Consider the following 19022-nt stretch of genomic DNA (forward strand, 5'->3'; position numbering starts at 1 on the left):
AGGGAGAGAGAGGGATACATACACTTATGGGAAGCAAACGCACGGCGAGAAAAAGTTCCGACTTCAGAGGGATTTAAGTGGGGGACGGAGGAGGATACATAGCGCCTACGGGAAGCAAACGCACGGCGAGAAAAAGTTTCGACTTCAGGGGAACTTAAGTGGGGGAGGGAGTGAGATATATGCAGCCTATAGGAAGCAAACGCACGGCGAGAAAAAGTTTCAACTTAAGGGCACAGGGTAAGGCGAAATTTTGAAAAAATGACTTTTTGTTTTTCTTCGCAATTCGGGAAGTTCAGTTCCTTAATTGTGCACATTTTCCATATCCACACTTGCCTTAAAAAGTCTTATTTCTCGCTAAAAAGCAGTTTTCCCGTAAGCAAGTAGTAAGTGCCCACATCCTCTTAAGAATGTTCTCAGGGTTTATTGTCATTTTTTTTCATCAAAAAACTTCCCGTTTCAGATCAAAATGCTTTTCTGGAACAGGCTGTATTAGGAAATTGCTTAGCAACCATTGCATAGCTGATTTTTCAGTGAGGGCAATCCAAAGACCCTGTTGCACGTTTTTTCCACATTTGCCCTTCGAAGCTGCGCACAAAAAAACATCTTTTTTGGGCTTCACACTCCAATGATTGCAACATTAGATGCTGTTCTTTCATTAAATGATGAAGCATTGCATGAGCCAGCATTTTGAAATCATTCAGACCAAAACCTGGGCGCCACACCACCATCAAGTGGCTTAAGAGGTTGACCACAAGCAGAATACTTTGTGAACAGATCTGTACGATGGTGCACAAAATAGTCAAGGAAGGACAGACGACCGGGTGAAAAGTGAAAAAATGACTTTGACAGTGATTATGAAGCTGGTGCTTTTTAAATAAATGGCTCCAGTGGTGTTTATGGCAAAAAAGTATTGTTTTTCACCTCTTTTTTTACTTTAAACTCAATTATCTCAAAACAATGTTTTTTTTTTTACATAGGTACCATTATTTCCTATATCTTACAAGACAACGAGCTGATTTTTTTTTCCTGTCATCTACATAACTTGTCACACCTGCTGTACTAGAATTGAAAATATGCACGTAACAGCTTTCTTGGTACACAACTTTTAATACTAAAATAATGCCAAAATTTAGGTACTAACGGACAAAAAATTATAAAAAACTGAATTTTTTAGGAATGTTCATAATTCTGGTACAGTTAAAAGAGCGCAAAATTTGAAAGAAAATGATATATAAGTTATGTAGATACCTTTCTTAGATGCCGAGAAAAATGTACATCAATATGGCCAAAAATGCATGGGAAGTATGGGGCTTACCCTGTGCCCTTAAGGGGGACTTAAGTGGGGGAGGGAGGGGGATACACAGCACCTATGGGAAGCAAGCGCATGGCGAGAAAAGATCTAACTTAAAGGGGACTTCTTAAAAGGGGAACTGAGCTTTTTCTGTTGCGATAAGTAGCTAGTGACCTACTTATAACCTGTAGAAACCTCATTTGCTTCAGCGTGCGACGGTTGTTTAATTAGAGGCATTTTCAATGCGGCCAGTCGCAGTTTCGGTTTCAGCGGGTGCCGCGAAACGAAGGATTTTGTGTGAACAAAGCTGACCACGTGACTGTCGGAGGGATATCACAGAGCAGAGCTGGCGTAGCACTGTCGAATCCGCATCGCCGGCAGTTTCTGCGAATGCCGCCGCGTACTGATCTCGTGAGCCGCTTAATTAAAGAGCGACCGTGGACGTGACGCAGGCGCTGCGAGTGCTAATGCTATCGCGGCTAAAGAACGACGCGCGACGCTCGAGACAGTGGGTGGCAAGACGCGCTGGGAGCAGCCGGCCGGTCTTCCTACAGCTCCGCCTACAGATGTGTTCGGCTTAGCACTGCGGCGGATATTCGATTGCCGCTCTCGTAAGCGGTGCAGATAACAATTTTTAATGCAACCCGCCATCGCATCACTAACTCCTTTCTCATATAAGCTGCCATGGCTGGGACTTGGCAGCGGTAGCAACCTATCACTCGAGCTACCTGCGCCGGCCTGGGCCACTTCGCGGCCGTGGCCGCCGCCGGCACAGCGACCGTGCGGCTCGCTCAGTGGGCTTTTCGTGTCTCCGGCGCGTTTTCGCATCCAATGTAAATAAAAAGTAATAGAAACAGAGTGCCTGGAATCGCTGTAGAACGTACATTGGTCGCGGCCAGCTGCGCGATGAGCCGACGAAATCACGGCGCCTCCGCCACCTACAATCGGGTCGTTCGTTCTCGAAAGCAGAAGCTCCGCCCTCCGGCCCTCCGATTGGAGCGGCGAGCCGGGCGAGCCGGCGCAAAACGCCGGCAGTGCGGAAGCGGCAAACACAAACTCGTGACGTGTTTGGATGTTGTTTATTTACACAATATCCACGGGATGTCGATTGCGCGTGGTCTTCTTCTGGCTGCTCGTTTGTGTTCCGCACACTTTAAAATTGATTTTAAATATGTTCTAGGCTGTATTCGCCGCTGATATTTTGCAGATGATGTATATGTGTTCCCACCAATATACCTCCGAAGTTATCTCGCCTTCAAAATTTTGTGTCAGTACCCCTTTAAGTGGGGGGAGGGAGGGGGATACATAGCGCCTGTGGGAAGCAAACGCACGACGAGAAAAAGTTTCGACTTCAAGGGGACTTAAAGGAAGAGAAAGGGCGATACATACCGCCTACGGTAAGCAAACGCACGGCGAGAAAAAGTTTTGATTTAAAGGGGACATAACTTAAAGGAGCCATGAAGAGAAAACACAAGTTTGGTTCATTCAAAAGATTGTCTCGTTAGAATCATACTGACACCACTTTTAACGTAAACTTCGCTCAAATAAGCTACATAATTAGGAAAAACGGGAATGGTCATGCGACCCACCAGCTCATTTCCCGCAACAGAACCTATGATGTCACATGAGCTAAGCTCTGCGATTGGCGGAGGCTGGCAGAAGCAGACGCAAATTAGGTAGAGCTTACAAACTAGACGAACGAGCGATTTGCGCTTAAATTTAGGGCACATTCTTTACAAAGCAATAAGAATGATGGGACAAACAGTGGAAGTTACGAAAGCACATGTAAACATGGAAGTACTGATGCGTTCTGCTGTTCGTACTGCGCACAGCATGCTTGGTTTAGCTGCACAGCACTACGGGGCTTGGGGTTGTCTCAGACGACACTGGCCGATTGACGCAAGCAACGGTGTCTTACGTGACCCCATTTGTCGAGCGAGCACTGTTTCAGGGAACGAATATTTTCTCCCAGAACAAAAACAAACCAGGTTTAAATGCGGGCAAAAACAAACCAAACGCTTGCCACGGTATGGTGGCGCCATCTAGGTTACGGAACGTAAAGAAACGCGGGAACAAACCAACACCGCTGTACAGGGTGGAGACAACCTTTGAACGGTCCCGTGCCGCCGCAATTGGGCCAACGGGCTCAACGCGTTATTCTTTTTGTTTACCACGAGACCTAGCAACGCGAAACAGACAATATGATTCAAACTTCTTCAGTAAACCGCGTTGCGGTGATAATTTTAGCGCGGTTTTGACACAATGACTTGCTTCGGCGGCGAGCGAGCAACCGAAAATGGCGGCGCCAGCGTATACGTGTCTCTACCCTGTACGGCGGATGCGTGAATGAAGGTACTCTAGGCTGCAGAGCGGTCGGTTCCTGTGATGTCATTTGGGACCACGAAAGCGCACGATTGAGCGGGAAAATCAAAATTTTAACCTAAATTGTTTAATTTCTCAGTGAATAAAGCACCGTTTGTATCCGGACAAGCGCTGGGGGCACTATAAAACACGAAATCTTTCGAATAGAACCAACTTGCATTTTCTCTTCATAGCTCCTTTAAGTGGAGAAGGGAGGGGGAACTGAAAACACCAGATGACTAGTACAAAAACTAAAGAACAGTCAAAATTTGATAAACTAAAACAAAATTGAACGATAACCTGCAGCTAATTTTCTTTTAAATGATGCATCATCTAAATCGTCTGCAACAAATCTTTGTTTTTCCAGCTGTTCAGCAATTCACAAAATATTGCTAACTACGTGGACATTTCTTCGTTAGCATTTAAAGACACGGGACTCCAAGGAAGGCCCCCAGTTGTCCTTTGCAGGCTGTTAAAATATAGAATTTAGGCTAACCTTGTACCGTATATAATTATCAGAAGCATGTAAACCGTTTTCAGTATCACATACAGTAGAATATAAATTTTGCCAAACCAGATTTTACAAGTTTATAGATATCAAGATCAAATTCCCCTCTCAACTTGTAGGTAAACTTGCACTTGGAAAAAAAAGTGGAACGAAAAAGTTTATGTTCCCCCTTACCATTGATGGCTGTCTCAATGAGCTGTCTTGGAGGCAAGTGGTCGCCTTCAGCGGCCGAAGTGCCTTGGTCACCTTTGCCGACGCAGCATGGATCAAGTTGCGCGAGGTAGTCCGACGTGCCACTGGTTTGCGGGCGGAGCTTCGCCGCATTTTTCTCGGCCTGAACAGTAGACACATGAGTGCTAATTGAGAACCCGGATCTCTTGCTTGTCAAGTTAAGGTCATATAGCTGTGAGTCTCTTTACTGCCTACTACATGGGCAAGTGTTCTGGCGACTTAGACGGGACCCCAATGGCAACAATTCAAGAAAAGAACAAGGTGCACCGCACTTCTATTCAACTGTTTAACTGTTTCTGTGACGCGTTCCATTCATGCTGAGAACATTACAGATAGCCCTGGTTCCTTCGACTATGTCGAGGTCATAATATTGTGACAGACGAGATTTTCGAGTTATGTGAGGTCATTCGAAGCCAGGATATGTGCCACAGACCACGCAAGCCATACACGCCGCCGACTAACAACCTGTAAACACTCAAGGCTGATTTACTGATGACCCTAACGTCGACTCGTTAGTAATCTGTTTTAATCTAAATCTAGATTACTAGCCAGTCGATGTTATGGATATTATTTAATCAGCATTGAGGGTTTCCAGGTCATTAGTCGATGGCGTTGAGGGTTTCAAGGTCATTGGTCGAAGGCGTGTATGTCAAGCAAGGCATTTATGCTAGGCATGCTGGAAGGCTGAAAGGTGGGAAATCGATTCGCTACACTTACGACTGTCCGAACTGAAAATAATTTGATTCTACTCTATTATCGCAAAAAGAAGGAAACGTCGAGCAAACAGTCAAGTGGATAGTATTGAGAACTGCAGGTGTTTATTGCATGCAACACAATCACCCGATGATTTGCCACAATCTTTCCCCTCATCAGAAAAGCCAGCCGCGGCAGTGCGGACATTTACCTGTGATAGCAGGGCGACTGACAATTACACTAGCTCTCTATGACCACGTGAATGGGTATAAGAAGGTGCACAAACCACTGCACAGAGGCACGCCTATTCACTAAGTGGGTGATCTAACGCCCACCTCACCTGCTCCACTTTCAGCCTGGCCATGGACGCGCCTTGACTTTGTTCCTGGCGCACGATGTTGGCGCTGCCTTGGACAGCCGAGGCTCGCTGTGCCTGGGAGAGGCCGCCGCTCGCGGCCTGCCCTGTTTGAAAGCGAACTCCGAGTTAATAGCAGAGGAAAGGGATGGTTCGATGAAAGGACAAAATGTTCGACAAAGGAGCCTGTCTTTGTCAGGACCACCAGGAGAAAGTGCCACCTAGGAGACGGTGTAGAAAGGCTGGAATACCTGCTTTACACTTAGGAGTGTGAAAGCGCTGGCCAGTTGGCAAACCATAATGCTCACGGCACACACAAAAAAAAAAAACTGACAACATAGAAAAGAACCACAATTGTTGACTTTTACAAACTTTTAATGCAAAAGACGCACACTTAGATAAGCGCTTTGCATTTTTCGCATATCTTGGGTGAATGAAGAACTGATGCTACCGACAGTGGCCTACTCTTTGCACTGCAAGTTAGATGTGTCAAGGCTATTCTCCCTATTTAACTCCGATTTAAAGAGGGAAAAAAAAGATTACTCACATGCATGCACGTGTGCACGCAAGCACTGAGCACATGCACATGTTGCCTGATCTACGCAGAAAGACCTCGGCTGAAAAAAGTAGCAGAGTGCAAGTAGTCGGACTCATAGTGTTTTACAATAGAAACTGAATGCTATTTGAAGTTTGAAGCTAAATTTCAGTCTCATGTGCTTTTCTTCCCAATCACGACTGTTTCTGCTTACATTTGTAAACCAATCAATCCTCTTCACGGGGGAGAAAAGAATCGTGTGCTGAACCATTTGCATGTATTCTGGCGGATACCCAGTGAAGCCACTACGGTTTCATTGGGTTGCTCACATTTCCGCAACAAACCACGATTGACTGGGGCACAGTGCAAAGGAGTGCTGCTTGAAGCTGCTGCGTCTAGACGGTCGACGGTGTCCCCGCGATTGGCAGCGGGAGCGGCTGTGTCGCGTTCGACGTCACACCCTCTCCCTTCTCCAGCTTCTCGCTGCTGCTGCGTCGCACCCTCCCCCTTTTTCGCGGCTGTAATGCTGCGCCGAGCCCAGGTGCCACACACTCCACGGCCGGACTCGATTCTCCTCCTCCCGAGCGCGGGAGGAGGAGAGTCGAGTCCGGCCGTGTACAGCATAGAGTTTCTTACAATATACACTAGAGAGGAATCTGGCGCTAGCGTCTATGCGGCTCACATCAAGGCCGTTTGTGTCGTCATGGACCGCCATTATAGATTGCGCTCGCCTTGTTTCATCATTGGCTTGGATTGAAAAGTTTTAGTGGCAGCTAATTTAAACAAAGTGCCACAAAAACGCGAAGAATAGTGGGCAATTATGTAAGTGGAAAATAAAGACAGGCTGTTTTAAAACTAAGGAAAAACGAAGTAAAGCGTATTTTTGCCGGAACGGTTGTGCCTGCTATTCCGCAGGCCAAGGTTGTAGTTATGAACAAGGTTAATATTTTGGGGGGAAAGTCATTAGAGACTCTGATTTTATTCACTTTATCATTATTGCAAATAATAACTTGCTTGAAGAGTTTGGAAAGGTTTTTGAGCGTGCCTCTTAAAACGCTGCCTGCGTGGTGAACCGGTGCGCCTGCCGCCAACTAGTTTAAAAACAAAAAAGAAAACGTAGCGTTAGACAGTCGTGCACGATGACAAGATAGGACGCATACAAGCGCCCGTATCTGTCGTATCCCAATGGTCGTATCTTGTCTTCGTCGAAGTACGTTTTGTTTCTTCTTTTCGTCGGCAACAAATTTCGCGGCGGCATACTCTGCGGCATGAGCAACGTCAGGTACGATCATGCGCTGCCTGCTGTTTCACCGAACACGGATACCACAGAACAAGGAGAATTTCGGCTTCCTTGTAGCTTGTAAACCTTGTTAATGCATAGTGAAGAAAGCAAGGGCCCTATTCTCGACTACACAAATTGCCGGTAATTTTTTGCGTAAGCACGACGTAAGCAATCTGTGACGTGCGGCACCTATAGTTATGACGACATGCAGTGTAATTTAACGATTCACTCATAAAGATCGCAACCAAGGTATCAAATATTGTACAAGAAAGGTATAAAAACACTTGGCATGTACTATAAAAAATAAGACGGTAGTTGAGGCTGACAAGAAAAACACATTTCTGGAGGTCAAAATTGGCGTCAATACCACAAGGCGATCGAGTAACGTTGATCCAAAAAGAAAAACATGAACATCCCCCTCGCGAGGGGCACGATCAAATGCAGAGCATTTCCGGGGTCGCACGACGTTAAGTAGTTTGCGTTACGTTAATGTTGTTGCACTTGTTGCTGTTCGTTGTTGTATTGTAATTAAATGAGGAGACGTAATTACGTGGTCACGTGACATCATTTATTAGCAGGTGGGTATGATTATTGTGGCGCAGTGGGAAGAGCACCATGTACCTCGCGTTCCGCCCACAGGTAGTGAATGCGTTGTATCAGCAGCTTCTTGACGTAGTTTGAATGAGTCAAGGATATAAGGCGCGTTCGTAGCCCTCCATTCTGTGTAGGCTTTGTGGCGCAGTGGGTAGACCACCATGTACCTTGCGTTCCGCCCGCAGGGTCGTGGGATCGAAACCAGGCGCCGGTAAGTATTATTTTTTATATAGTGTAGGGGGAGGGGTGCGGACTACTACGGACAACTAGAACGGGTGACATCGTGAGTTAAAGAAATGCTCTGCATTTAAAAGTGAGCGAAAGGCGGATGTCGAGCTAAAGAACATCACACAATTTTTTTACCGTATCTATTTATTTCTTTCAATCGCTTTTAGTAACATAGGCTCTCTGCTTCAATGCAAGCTTTGTTGCGTTATCACCTTCCCTGCCGCCAGCCACCGCCGCCACGCCATCGTCTGCTGCTATGTTACAAGTTTATGGCGTGATCACAGAAAAAGACGGCCGCAACCATCTCTTCTGACACATAAGAGCAGCGAAGCGCTACGCCTGATAACCGCGGAGCGCACTGATGTCACCGATTCACTCATTCGTCAATTTCGACTTCAATCAGCGCTGTAATGAAACAAAGCAACCAAAGAGTCACTTTTCTTTGCTATTTTTCTCTTGAATCCGATCATGTGACCCAACAGCTTACTAGGACGAGTATGGACAAATGCCATGCATTGGGTTCTCTGTCATGGAGAGGCTTGTACTGCCCTCTTATGTTGCGGTTACACCAAACAAATAATTTTTATTTTATTGCCAAACATAAAAGCAAAATACTGCACGTTATTTGTATGCTCCATGATCGCTGACTTGGAAGCACGGTTGAAACTATAATTTGTTTCGGTAGGAAACATGCTTTAAACAGCGTGCAAGCGAAACTGCGCCTGCTGCAAATTGGCGGACATTTCGGGGCGCCGAACGCCGGGGCCATTTTTCGCCCTATTTTGCTTGTATTTTGCGATAAAAACAGCCGCCATTTTTAGGCTGTTACGTAGCATTACGTCACTTTTACGCAGGCTGAAGTTGCCAATGCATGACGTGATCGTTCCCGCCAACTGTTTAAATTACGTCACGCCTTCTCAGCCAATCACAAAGAGGGTGTGCATTACAAGCAGTATTGTTGTTGAATAGCAAAGACAGGCTTACGTTGTCATGTCCGGCGCATTTAGTCTACTTTTTCATTGCCGGCCAAGAATTATGCCCTTTCAGTAAAGAAAAATAAGGCAAACTTTAGAACTGGTGCCCGTAAACGTCATGAAACGTCAAAATGACGACAGCACACACAACCGTTTTGTCAACCGGAAGCACGTGACCAAAATTAAAAGCCAATCAGAAAAGACTTTCGGCAAATTGCCGGCAAACATAGCGAATTGCCGGCAATTTGTGCAGTCGAGAATAGGGCCCCAAAACCATTTAAGAATTCAATTACCATGCCAAGCCCAAGCCAAAAAGGGGGGTCTTCCCATGAACCCCCACGACGACATGGCTTACAGGCGCAGAGAAACTCTATGGTGCACATGCACTCGCCCATAATTCGGCACGCCCTCGTCGCTCCGCGGCCTCCCTCTCCCCCATTTCGCAGTGCTCATGCAGAGCCGAGCACCGACGCCACCCTCTCGCCATCTCCCGCGTCTCGGCTGTTGCTGCACCGCGCCCTCTCCCCCAACTCTATGTCTCCCCCTACACAGTCGTTTCCAGGATAGGGTACCACCAATACCCGAGGGTGTGCCTTGGTACCACCCCTGGCGTTGAGGCTCGAAAGTTCAGGAAAGGCCTGTTGCAGAGCGACACCACCTCGTTGCTGTCTAGCTGCCATGAAAACGGAGCCGTGAGACCCCCGAACGAACGTCTTTAATGGAGATGACAGAGTAATCCACAATGATGATGATACCCATGCCCTAGGTGCCAGGAGGTGCGTCTTTCTCTTCTACGCAATTCCCAACAAGGCCCGCTGGCCATCGGCTCAGTGGGAGAACTGTGCTTGGTGTCACGCGGCTTTTCACAAGGCCTCTGGCAACAGTGTCGTAGCACCGGCGGCGAAAGCCCGACTACAGTGTAATAGAAGTCTTCGGGGCCGATTACGGGGGTTTCTTTTGCGAAGAAAATTTCTGCTGAGGAACTCCTGTGGTAAGCAGCGCCCCTAACGGCCGCTGCTTACCAGTTCGTTTCAGAAGTTTTGTTTGTTCAATTAATCCTATTCACTGTTCTAAATAGTCTTATTTCTTCATTTCATGATATAAAGTTTTATGAAACCCGTCACATAACTGTTGTTTGATTTGAAAACTTATAGGTGGCGCTGGCTGCAACAGGAGTTCTCGAAGGCGCAACGACAACAAAACAAAAACTAATTAGTTTTTCTGGGCAAGAGTTCTTCAAAGATGCCTCTTGCGAGAGACACCACCACTGTTTAGTTTTCGTGGATCTGGACGCTATGCCAAAATGTCGACAAATCTGCAAATGCTATTCGTCACTACCAGCTCTATTTTCTTCCTGTAGGATCAGGGTGTCATATGTAGGTTTTAGGGGGATACTAATTCGTTTTCTTTCTACCTGAAATAACCTTAGGAAACAGCTCGAAATACTCGGACAGAGAGAGGGCAAACAGACTCGAGCGCTCGTGTCTGTTTGAGCTGTTTCCTAAGGTGTCATGTGTACCCAACTAGCCCAAAGCCAAGATTTAGTACCTGAAAGAAACGGCTTGTCTAATTACCTAGCTAATTAATTTTCATGCCCGTAAATTAATAAATACTGGCACTATCAGCGCAATTTTCCGTTTCTGTGCTTCTGAGGTCAAACACTACGAAAACACACAGAAAAACAAATTTTTCTCGAAATAAAATTCCAGGGCTGGAAGGGCTAACCTTTTCCTTCCTCAATGTCCTTTTGGAACCCTAGAAAAAATGTAACTAATCCCAGCTGGTTTATGGTTAAATGACCAGCTAGTTCAAGTTTCGAATTTAACTATAAACCAGTTGGGACCAGCTACCATGTTCTCTTGGGAATGCACGCATGCGGGGGATGCATAGAGGGGCTGGAGGAACAGATTCGCGGTTTAAAAAAAAAAGGGGGGGGGGGGGGGGGGGGGGGGTATAGAAAATGCCAGGTGCAGCAGCTCGGTAAAGTATACCTCGGGGCCCCTCGGTCTGCACAGTCGGCGTCATAGAGGTGGCGTCCCCGGTACTGCGTTGACGTCCAGGCTTCCCAGATTCCTTCCCCACCAGATGGGCACTGCCCTGCAGGGAATAATTGCCGATTACATGCGAACGTAAGTACTCGGAACGATACCAGCCCCTTATCGTCAATTCCGGAAGCACTAGCGGGATACTCTACAAGGACTTGTACGGTGGGTATGCGCGCCGACGCCTGGTTCTGATGCACATGCAATGCTGGATACGGGAAGCTCGCCGGGGATCATCCCTTGTCGCCACTTTTCTATAGAAACATTAGTGGGTGCCACGTGGTGGAACTATACAACCAGCAAAGCCAAAAGGTGCGGCGCGCTAAAGGATTGCCACCCGCAGTGTAGCTTTCATATCTAGCTGGTGGCATCAGGGTCGGCAGGAAGGGGGGGGGGGGGGGGTGCCAAAGGGCCCTTCCCTCACCCCAAGCCGCATCAGCACAATCCCCCTGCGTCCGCCCTCCCCCTCTCTCCCCCAAATTAAAAGCATTCGCCCCCTTCAATATGAAAACTCTACCGACGCTCAAGGCTGGTGTCTGAAGTAGTTGCGTCCCAATGAGGCCAAAATGTGTTTGGAAATCCTTGAAACACGAGCGTCCCCCGGGATCTGGCAGCTCTGGTGTCGTAGTCGGCCGTAACTATACACTGTTCGTTTGTTTGGCACTACGATGATGATGATGATAATTGGAGGATCCAGAGGGGGGTCCGGATGTCCTGACCCCCCCCCTTAATTTTGGAATTTATACCCCCAATAAGATGACCACTCAGGTTATAGAAAAAGTCTAGCTGCCGATTTTTCTACTTCTTGTATTTTTGGGTATCAAAAACTTCGGTGAATAAAAAAGCCACTATCCTCGTCCTCATCATAATCACAGTCATCATCACTGTTAGAAGTCGACCGCCCCCCCCGCCCCCCCTCAGGAAAAACCTGGATCCGCCCCTGATGATGATGATAGCTGCATGCAGGAATCTTTCTCCCCAAGGGCGATACAGTTATAAGCCTCGGGTCACTCCGCGAGGAACACCAACGCGGCATTTAACGCGAACTGCCGTACCTAATTTTCTCTCAAAAGCAAATTAGAATGTCTAGGACACGGCTCTAGTGTGGTGTGCGACGAACAAGAATCCCAGCGCACTCACGTTTCCCAGGGGTTTATGGTTGGCGGCGAGGAACGATGCCGGTAGCACACAAGCACTCCCCGATAATAGCGAGTTTTAGCTGACCGTTTTTCACGGTCCGCTCCGCTCCGATAGCAAGCGGGAGCGCCATTGCGCATGCGTGGCGCGCCTTGCCGTCAACGGCATTGGCTCCGGTTGCGCTAAGCGGGCCGCTGATACCGGAGCGGACCGTCGAAAACGGTCAGCTAAAACTCCCTAATAGAAAGTTTTAGCTGACCGTCTTTCACGGTCCGCTCCGCTCCGATAGCGAGCGGGAGCGCCATTGCGCATGCGTGGCGCGCTCGGCCACGAACGGCATTGGCTCCGGTTGCGCTGAGCGTGCCGCCGATACCGGAGCGGACCGTCGAAAACGGCTAGCTAAAACCAGTCCTTCAATGCCTTTCTGGTCATGAAACTTCGCCGTCATGCTATGGGAGAGCTTCCTTCGCTGCCGCGCCGCGGCGCTGGTGTCGATCGGAGGACAGCCGGGGGCGTGGTCAGAGCGCGTTTGGCAGGGAACGGACCACGGAGTACGTTAAAACAGACGCTCGCCGCCTTATCAGCAGTGCGATTTCGCTTTGCGTGTCGTAGGCCGCTCAAATGGACTTGTCATTTTGTGAGTGGCGAAAAAAATTGCTGCGAACGGGCATGCTGCTACTGTATTTCTGCCTGCCGGTCTGGCTACAGAGCAGTGGCGGCCGCCCGATGCCCTCCGATCTGCGGTAGCGCCACTCGCGGTAGCCTTTGTCCCCGTACGAAACTTGACCGAGGGGTTTCATGACCAGAGAACCATTGAAGGACTCTGCTAAAACTCTCTAATGCCTTCGGCGGGGTGTTGCTCCGGAAGCAGCGACGGTCACAGGCACATCGTTGCAGTTCCAGTCATCGCGCGTACACGCCCACTCTACCCATGCGCCAACGATTATACACCCGGCCCCATCCGCCCGGCCGGTATGACAGCGCGTCTGCCACCGGCGCACGCTAATCTTATCAAGCACTTCGTTTCATGGTGACACGCAGTCATCAAGCAAGTCTAAATGCGACGGAAACATTTCCCGTTCAGCACCCAACAGTTTCGACACGAAACACAATTTTATTTCCGAAACTATCGTCTATAACAAGCAGGAAAGACGTCATTCGCACCTCGGCGTTTTGCGAGCAACCGAAAGCGCGCACTTGAAATGGTACAACTATACACAAGCACTGTACCTCGTTCTCAGATAATGAATGGCAGTCTACCATTGTTCCTGAAGAAAGTATGACAGCTGCATCTTACCGGTACTCACCTACGGGGCAGAAACTTGGAGACTCACTAAGAGGGTTCAACCTAAATTGAGGACGACTCAGCGAGAAATGGAACGGAAGATGATAGGTGTAACATTAAGGGACACTGAGAAGAGAGCGGATTGGGTCAGGGAACAAACGCGTGTTAAGGACATATTAGTAGAAATTAAGAAGAAATTGACGTGGGCAGGACATGTAATGCGAAGGCAAGATAAACATTGGTCATTAAGGGTAACAGAGTGGATCCCTAGAGAAGGCAAGCGTACGTTGCAGGGGCGGCAGAAAGTTAGATGGGCAGATGAGATCAAGAAGTTTGCGGGGATAAATTGGTCGCAGTTAGCAGAGGACCGGGATAGTTGGACATTAATGGGAGAGGCCTTTGCCCTGCAGTGGACGTAGATAGGCTAGTATTGGTGGTGATGATGATGATGATACCTCGTTCAGCATAGGTTAGTTCAGCGAACTTATTTTCAAGCGCAATTTTAGGCTCCCAGCATTTCCCACTGGATTCCTCGACAGGCCATTCCGACCTATAATAGCTCAGATTACGACGAAGAAAGGTAATTTGCCCAGTTATGGAAGTAACCCCACCAGCCCCAGAAATACAGGACTGGACCAGTGTCTATAAATAGCTCTGTGTAAGCATGTGAATCATCGTCACCTAACTTTTGTTATTAGTTTTTTTAACCATCTGGCGTAGAAAGCCAGGCTTCTTTCCAGGCCAACCTCGTCAGTATTTACGGACCACTCTCTCTGTCCCTTCCAGCCGCCCAGCGCAAAGCTTCTGGAACTTACCTCCTTCAAGCAGTTCTGCCCATCGGCTTTTGTCTCCGCGTTGAGGGTAGATTCCGGCGCATGGTCGGTCACTGTAATGGCGGCCGCCCCAACGGTTGCCTCCGGCGTCGGCTGGCGCTGGACGACACCACTCTGGGGCGATCCTGGTGGCTGAGTGACCCTTTGGGTCTTCAGGGGACTAGGTCTACCGCGGCCTCGCCCAACAGAGCACGAGGGTGGCGGGGTGGCCGGCTGCACCGGCGTCTGCTGCTGCCGGAGCTGTTCCGTTGGCGAGGCCACGGCTTCTGGGGTGGCCAGGCGCCTGGCCCTGCCCCGACCTTTGCCAGGCAGCGACGCTGGGGCCGCCGCCTCGCCTTCGTCACGATGAACATCGAGCTCCATCTTCGCTTCACTTTCTTCCAGGCGGAGGACGAAAGAAATGGCGGAAGAAAGCAACAGCTCGTCAGACAGGACCAGCAGGGGAGTAGACAAACCTCGATGATGACGATGATGACGACGTTTAGTTGGTGAACGGTACATACTCAAACAGGGGTCGGCAAAACATAAGGGGTATGAAAAAAGATCTTATTTATTTACAGGCTTCTGTAAATAGGAAATTTAGAACGGTTAAAAATCTTTTTTGAAAGTAAAACCCAAGTTTTGGAAAAAAGAGGGACGTCTGCGGCGCTGTCGTTTTCTTTTGTAGTGGCGTTAACTTCCCCTACTATCAGCGTCATTATCATCATCACCAACGGCGTCCTACCATCATCATCAGCGATGCGAGGACTGGCGCGTCAGCGGTGCCGAGCGCCACACAGAGATCTAACACGATTCTGGGCGGTGCTTGTGCTCGCTGCCCCAAGTTCCGGCCGGGCCTTCCGCGCCCTCAATAAATGTTGGAGGCCATAGCATAACCGAGACCGCAACTCCTTCCTCCGATTTCAAGGTTATGTAACAAGTACCCTAAGTGCCAACTCGTCAGGGTAGTGGTGCACGTTTATCTCGGAGAATACATTTTGACATCACTTCAACAATTAAAAAGATATTAGGCTTTATTTACGCTTGTCTCTGCCTGAGCCAAGTACTAACAAGCCCAAAGGTGGTATACTCACAAGACACAGCGCTGTGCGTTGCGCTGTGTGATCTGCGTTCCTTCCTCCTGCTGTTAGCGCTGTTTGGTTCCGAAAGAATGAACGAGCCAAATTCACCATCTTTACTCGCCCACACGAGGGGTTATGAAAGGATCACGATGGCATTCAAAAAATGGGCGCTGCCCGCGATTTATTTTTATTTTGTTTAACGATGTGGTCGAGGTAGCAAAACAGCCTTGAAATAAGACTGCTGTGTATACGGAGCCGCTGCCTAACATCTTACCTGCCAGATTGCACGGCTGGCATGGCCCCGCCGCGGCTTCCTGGCGAACGCGCGGCCGCTGTAGCGGCTTCGAGGCACAGATCGCATGGCCATACAGCGTAGAGAGGCAGGAGGTCAACGGCCATCGGTCATTGAGGTACATGCGCGCACCGTGAACTGTGACGACCTTTGGTACCGCGGCAACTGGCTTTCCTCACCGACTGATCGAGATAGATCACAGCCCAGTGGGGAAGGAGGTATCGGAACTCGCCACCAACCACAACGAGACGGTGAACGCAGTCGCGCGAGGATTAGCTGGCCGCGCGGCAGCAGTGGAACCGTCTGCAGAGTGGTGGACCGAGACGAAGGTCAGGTACGATACCTTTCAGGGTATCACCAAATATTGTAGAAATAGTAGGCGGGTGCTGGGGAACCGCCTCACCCCGAGCTAACCAGGGAGGAAGCGTCCACGTTCAGACAGCCGCAGACGAATTCACTGATGACCCCAGTCGTCATGAAACACATACAGCCAGAACTCATACGGACGACACGTGCTTGTTGTGTAACAATGCTAGGGCCTCGACCGCCCACTTACAGTGGGACTGTGAAGTGCGACCTAACGAGGCGGCAACCAAGACAGACCTACCACCGTGGATCCAAGAAGCATGCAGTTATGACAAGGACACCCAATTATCAGCCGTCCAGCAGGTCCTGGCGGCCCTCGAAAAGCAGCACCGGAGCGGAAGCTGCGGGGCGACGCCCTCGATCCCTTACGGGGCAGCGGCGTCCAAGCCCGTAGCGAGTAGCGAAGGGGTGGACCGAGTAGGGGTGATGTCGGGATCGACGAGTGGCCACTGGCTACGTCCGGGCGCAGTGTACACACTGTGTCTGTTGCAGGCATTCAACAAACAGCAGGCATTCAACAGGCATTCTTTCTTCCTTCCTTGCTTCCGCTCATGCAGCCAGCCAACCAGCGTCGCCCATACTTTCCGTCACCGTCTTGTCCACTCAACTAGCTTTTAGATACCATAGACAACAACATGATTACAAATCGTGACGGAGAAAGGTAAAGCGACACCATCCGAAAATTCGGGGTTCAACGTGCCGATGCTGCACGGCGGGCTATGAGGCGCGCCGATAGAAACTACGGCGCTCCGTCCACGTGGACGGCTCCGGATTAGTTTCGGCCACTGGGGATCTTTAACGCGCGCCGAAATCCAGCGCCGCGGGTTAGATCCTGGCTGCGTCTAGACTGTGGTGATAGGCAGTCAAGACGCGGCAGCAACAAACTCGCACCAACATACACCGATCTTTTAACAGGTTTTTAAGACCATTCTATAACCACAATAAACTGCTGAAGAATCAGCGCTGCGGAAGAGCCAAGCCCATGATTAAAGGGGCCATGAAGACAAAATGCAAGTTTGGTTCGTTAAGACGGCTGATTTGTCCCAATAGCAATGACACCATTTTGATCTCAAACATAGGACAAATAATGCAGATACTGAAAAAAACATATAAAGCAGTGATGGCACTCCAGTCACTCATTTGGCGAGTTCCTAATGACGTCACAGTTGCTTTTGTGATTGCCGCACGCCAGCCTGTATACATGTAACCGCCCTGAACCATGACTGGCGACGGTTTAGTGCGGCCTCTAGTTTACTATTTGGCCGTATCACTTGAATTCTGGCGTGCAGTGTGCGCGCCAACTGATAACAGCTTATAATAGTGCGCCCCACATTACGTCACTCGTGCCCTTAATACGTCGTTGCAGCGCGAAATTTGAAAGTTTGTCATTTTTTCTCGCGTTTTCTTTTTTTGGTTAAAAAAGCGTACTTCGCGCCTACAATAGAACGCAGTCAGTTACCTAAGGCAACAACTTTCAAGTTAAGAAAAGTTGTATTTTGTCTCCACGGCACCATAAAGTGAGTATCCGAGTTGTTTCGGAATTGAACGCCGTGCACTGTGTTCGAGATTGTTCCCCGGGTGGTCAGCCCTCCACTACGGCGCGCCTCATCGCCGCGTTAAACCCCACAATCAATGTATCAGAATTAACCGCCAAAGGTAAAATAAACTATGAGCTGGAAAAAGGATACAGTTCTGAAGACACCACATAGCAAAACGCCCTCACCTCTTGTCAGCGGCGTTTCCATGTCCCCTCTTTAAATGACGTGCGACGCTAGAGTAGCGACGGAGGATCAAAGGACAGCGTTCCTGCGTCTCGTCAAAGCGTCCGTGATCGGCAGTAAGAAATCGTCGCAAGCACGCACATTAGCGAGGACCGTCTGTTCGTCAGTATACCACGTGCTATGAGCGTGTGGTCAGCAGGTGGCTGGCCAATGACCATGCGAGCTGGCCGGCCTTATAAGGAGATGTCTCTGAAACCCACGTGATGTCGTCGGAAGTCTCCGTGTCGCGTGACCAGACCCTCGCGCTCTTCTGCGTCCCGGCGTTTCGCCCTTGAGTAAAACGCGGGACACTGTGGGCGCCGATAACACTCTTAGCCGCCACCCTCAAGTATACAAGGCCTCCAGATGTCGGTTCGTACTTAAAACCGGCCGTCACTGGCCGGTTTTTTGGCCATAGTTCCTCGATAATTTTTGCTTTTTTTCCCTTGCATTTTATTAGCGTCGATTCAGCAGCTATAGTATACGACGATAAACGTGTCGACAGGCCGAGCATTGTATACCTGTTGACGTTTTTTTAAAAGCGTTTATTTTGCAACAGGTCATAGATAAGGGGTATGATGAGGAAACATGATTAGATGAACATGAAAATGTAGGGAACGATGATGGGGTTCATATATCCATGCGTAGTATGCGGATGCGTCGTCTACGCGGAGGCCCGTCGCCGCAAGATGTCGCAGTCTCGTAGGACGCAAAGCGAGGCAAGACCACATCAAGTGGTGTATGTCGGCTATTGCATCGCTGCGGTGGCAAACTGGGCAACCGGGGCTTATAAAACAATCTTGGAAGTGAGGTCATTGGCGGGTCACGGCGGGAGTTAAGGCTACTCCCACCCGAATCCTCCTAAGCGCAACCTCCTCGGCACAGGGTAAGGAACGGGTGGATGGTGGCAGCACACGGTGGGATTAGAGCATGTGTGCGGCGCCGGAGGTGTTCCTTTCTAGTCAGCAGGATAGTCGCATCGTCCAGCTCTAACGGGGAAGTCGGAGATGGAATGGAGGCTGCTAGCCGGGCTGCTGCACCTGCCTTGCAGTGGGCCGTCAGTAGGTCACGCGGAACCCATTCAATCAGAATCTTGTGAGCAATTCGTGCAGCAAGGAGGTGAATACTCTGGGCCAGCATGGGCTACGGCTCACTAAGCGTAGTAAGCGAACTGCTTGAAGGGCATCGGTGCGA

The 19022-nt window shown here is 49.2% G+C and overlaps 1 protein-coding gene across 2 annotated transcripts in view; it reads right to left on the reverse strand.

Moving 5' to 3' along the window:
• LOC144163232 (uncharacterized) overlaps window positions 1-19022 on the reverse strand; it is a 52161-nt gene that overhangs the window by 9952 nt on the left and 23187 nt on the right. Inside the window, exons 1-5 of one of the 2 annotated variants that reach the window (XM_077694094.1) lie at window positions 17792-17943; window positions 14332-14726; window positions 11044-11149; window positions 5425-5546; window positions 4335-4494 (exon numbers count right to left, since the gene is read on the reverse strand). In XM_077694094.1, the coding sequence (XP_077550220.1) occupies window positions 4335-4494; window positions 5425-5546; window positions 11044-11149; window positions 14332-14726; window positions 17792-17813 (805 nt within the window). In that variant the 5' untranslated portion in view covers window positions 17814-17943. Of the gene's footprint in view, window positions 1-4334; window positions 4495-5424; window positions 5547-11043; window positions 11150-14331; window positions 14727-17791; window positions 17944-19022 lie in introns of those variants that run through there. The other variant, XM_077694095.1, reaches the window with a different exon arrangement.

The sequence above is a fragment of the Haemaphysalis longicornis genome, unplaced genomic scaffold (genome assembly GCF_048455015.1).
Source record: "Haemaphysalis longicornis isolate Haplotype H1 unplaced genomic scaffold, Haemaphysalis longicornis Haplotype H1 scaffold_12, whole genome shotgun sequence".
Classification (NCBI taxonomy): domain Eukaryota; kingdom Metazoa; phylum Arthropoda; class Arachnida; order Ixodida; family Ixodidae; genus Haemaphysalis; species Haemaphysalis longicornis.